Genomic DNA, 3,369 nt, shown 5'->3' on the forward strand with positions numbered 1-3,369 from the left:
TTTTCTGAACCGCTTTATCCTCACAAGGGTCGCAGGGGGTGCTGGAGCCTATCCCAGCTGTCTTCGGGCAGTAGGCAGGGGACGCCCTGAACCAGTTGCGAGCCAATCACAGGGCACACAGAGACGAACAACCATCCACGATCACACTCACACCTAGGGAGAATTTAGAGTGTTCAATCAGTCTGCCATGCATGTTTTTGGAATGTGGGAGGAAAGCGGAGTACCCGGAGAAAACCCACGCAGGCCCGGACCGGGCCGCCATCATAATAAACTTGTGACAGTGAAATTGTTACGTTAAATTGTTTCACGAATAGGACAAAAATGTGTCATTCTTGATACATACGTTAAATTGTTACACGAATAGGACAAAAATGTGTCATTCTTGATACATTGCTTGTGTTAGATCACGTTAGATCGTGTATGTTTATGGCATGAGGTGTCCAGGGAATATGCAACTTCTTTATAGGACTAGCTGTTAAAGTCCCTAAATGTTCAGCACAATAGATGGAAGAGTTGGAAATGTGATCTTGGGTGGAGTGGGATTTGGCACTGATGTGGCGCACCCCACCCGGCACATCATCAGTTGCGTGCCTCGACGTTATTGGGTGCTTCGGCCATTTTTCACAAGACACCCTCTGCTGAGGTTGGCCCACCACAGGCTTATCACACCCGGTTGTGCGTCGCACAGTGGCACCACGTGGTCATTTGGCCTCCCATGGGATTGACATGGGTTCTCGCTTTTTAGCCTGAATTTCTCTGCCCCATAATTGTAAATTATCTCTCCAATCTTGTCCAACTTCTCCACGCGTCCCTTTCAGACCTTCTAGGAGGTGGAGAAGCTCTTTCCCACTCCTTTTTCTGGCAGGTTTAGGCCACAAAATTTGAGGCCTTCGCCCATTCATTTTCCTCTCTACTACTGTCCATGGGTTCTGGAATTATGTCAGTTGGTGGATCCATGCCTGGTTGAGCTTCGGCTGGAGTTCTGATACTATGTGGACTGTGGTGATTGCCCTGCTGCTGGGCTTCAATCAACTGGTTTGCAACTGGTTTGCTCTACCTCTGAGGAAGTAGTGGTCAATGCGAGGCCCCTTGCTTTTTCTTGCCCTGATGGAACTTGAAACCCTTCTCTGAAGTTATCTTTTCCCAGCCACTGATGTGGCTTTGTCGCTTGCGTCCTGCCAGTGCTGTTGCTCCGTCAATCACCGCGCTGATCATTTGATTGGTTGTCATTTCCGTTACAAGGTCCGTTACCAGCATATACGTAAAGGTAAAGGTTTTGATAACTATCTATACAAGCAAGCCCTTTCACATCACTCAGAATGTTTTCCTTCTGGTAGAAGCATAGTGCTGCCACAACAAGAAAAAAAAAAGTTCAAGATCACGTTAAAATGTGATAAATTTCACGTTTTAACAAAAATTTCATGGTTTAATGTCATCAGTTTCATGTCACAATATGATCAGTTTTCACACCGACCGACACCAAATGTGAAAATTCTCATGTTAAAAGTAAATGTGAAAATTATCATGTTAAATTATCAAAATTATCGCATGAAAGCATCAACGTTATCTTGTTAAAAGTTGAAAAGCTTGACTTCCAGTTCAGGTCACTGGCTTTTGTTTCTCATAGGTCATCGTTACTGGCTATTAAAAAAAGTCATCACATTTAAACGATATCGCGTTGATCCGTTAGCACGTTTTAACCAGTGACGTGTGGTAAGGTTCATGACTGGTGAGTAGCTGACTGCCCTGAAGTTTGAAATCAAAATATGAATACCAAATAAAAGATTAGCCTGTATTTCAATTTTGACCTGAATAGAAACATGTTTTCAAAGCTTTTAATTATGTTGTAATCAATTCCTCACTATTGAACAACGTGATAGCAAGAAAAACAGAGGGTATTTCTTATTATATAAGGTGTTTTTGGAGTTTAAACAGGGGCAGGCAGCCACCAGCATGGTAGCGATTTACAGAACAGTTAGCGTAAGACAACAAAATACAGTAATATAATACAACACATAACATCAGACATGGACAGTGATGCAATCGTAACCACTATTTCATGCTCAAAACGTGCATGACGTCCCACACAGCTAAGTTTGTTGTACCCCCACACATTTCCACATTTTACAGTACGAATAACGATACCCGATGTCCCTGGTTTGCCCAATAAGTCCCAAGATTTGTGAGAATAAAAATAGAACAACAAAATGAAATAAAACAAATATGATAAAGTGATGAGGAAGAGGCTTTTTCAAGGTTTGGATGTGTGTAAAGATGGAATGTCTTGAATTCGAAAAAACATGCTTGGTTTTGTACTTGACAAAAAGAATAGAGTGTTCAAGAATAGAGTGTTCAACACTCAGGGATGAATCGGCATGGATTTACGATGGTAGTTTTGAGTAGTTGAGGTTTGGTAGTTGAATAAATGCTTGTGGAGGCTCTCAGTCGTACAGGAAAGTTCCATCGTAGAAAGGGTTCTGTCAGTCATCATCTGTACCTGTGGGTAAAAAAAAAAAAAAATATGAGGTCAAACAGAAAATATCTCAACAAAGGGTACCAGTTGTTGGGGTACGATGGTGGGTAGTGGGGCTCAAGGCAAATGCTGCCCAAAAAGAAAAAAAAACGAACTTTTAAACTAACAATTGAAATTCTTGCCTCCTTATTAGCATCACGGCGCCTTCAGGATAAAGCTGTATGAGAACTTTGACATGGCGGGCCAGATGATGGAGTTGACCGACGACTGCCCCAACCTCCCAGAACGCTTCCGGGTATCTAACTTTAACTCGTGCAACGTCGCTGACGGCCACTGGCTAATGTACGAGCAGCCCAACTACAAGGGCCGCCACTACTACCTGCGGCCCGGCTCCTACCGTAATTTCACCGAATGGAACGGTTCCACTTCCCGTATGGGCTCCGTCAAGCGTCTCTTGGACCTATAAGAAGAACACAAAGATTCTCGTCAAGTGTCTGCTCTTTGCACTTTCTCACACGCTGAATAAAATGGCATCAGTGCTTAAACATGTGGACTTTGGTTCCTGTCATGTGTTGTATTGAGACACTCGAATAGGACTGCTATTACTTTGTAAGAACCAGAAACGTATGCTCAAGGACAAGCATGCCAGACTGTTTTCATGAGCAATCTATGGCTGTGCTGATCCCTGCAACAAGTAACTATTATGACATAGTGCCTGAAGTTAAAAAAAAAATGGAGCAACTAAAGCCACCAAGCAGTTTATGTCTCAAAGGAAATCCGGCGCAATCTGGAAAATGTGGATCCAAATATTTGAGCTGTACCTGATTGGGAGCGGCATCTCTCACAAGACGCAAAAGATTGAATGTGCAACCTTCCTACGTGTGGCCGGAGTCATC

The 3,369-nt window shown here is 43.2% G+C and overlaps 1 protein-coding gene across 3 annotated transcripts in view; it reads left to right on the forward strand.

The window, feature by feature from the left end:
- The window catches only part of LOC109519954 (gamma-crystallin B-like), a 13,445-nt gene extending 10,421 nt beyond the window's left edge, over positions 1–3,024 (forward strand). For all 3 annotated transcript variants that reach the window (XM_019876837.1, XM_019876838.1, XM_019876835.1), the window contains one exon: positions 2,667–3,024. In XM_019876837.1, coding sequence (XP_019732396.1) covers positions 2,667–2,939 — 273 coding nt within the window. In that variant the 3' untranslated portion in view covers positions 2,940–3,024. The remainder of the gene's footprint in view (positions 1–2,666) is intronic.
- Positions 3,025–3,369: the final 345 nt, after the last annotated feature.

Source organism: Hippocampus comes, unplaced genomic scaffold (assembly GCF_001891065.2).
Source record: "Hippocampus comes isolate QL1 unplaced genomic scaffold, H_comes_QL1_v1.1 scaffold110, whole genome shotgun sequence".
NCBI lineage: Eukaryota > Metazoa > Chordata > Actinopteri > Syngnathiformes > Syngnathidae > Hippocampus > Hippocampus comes.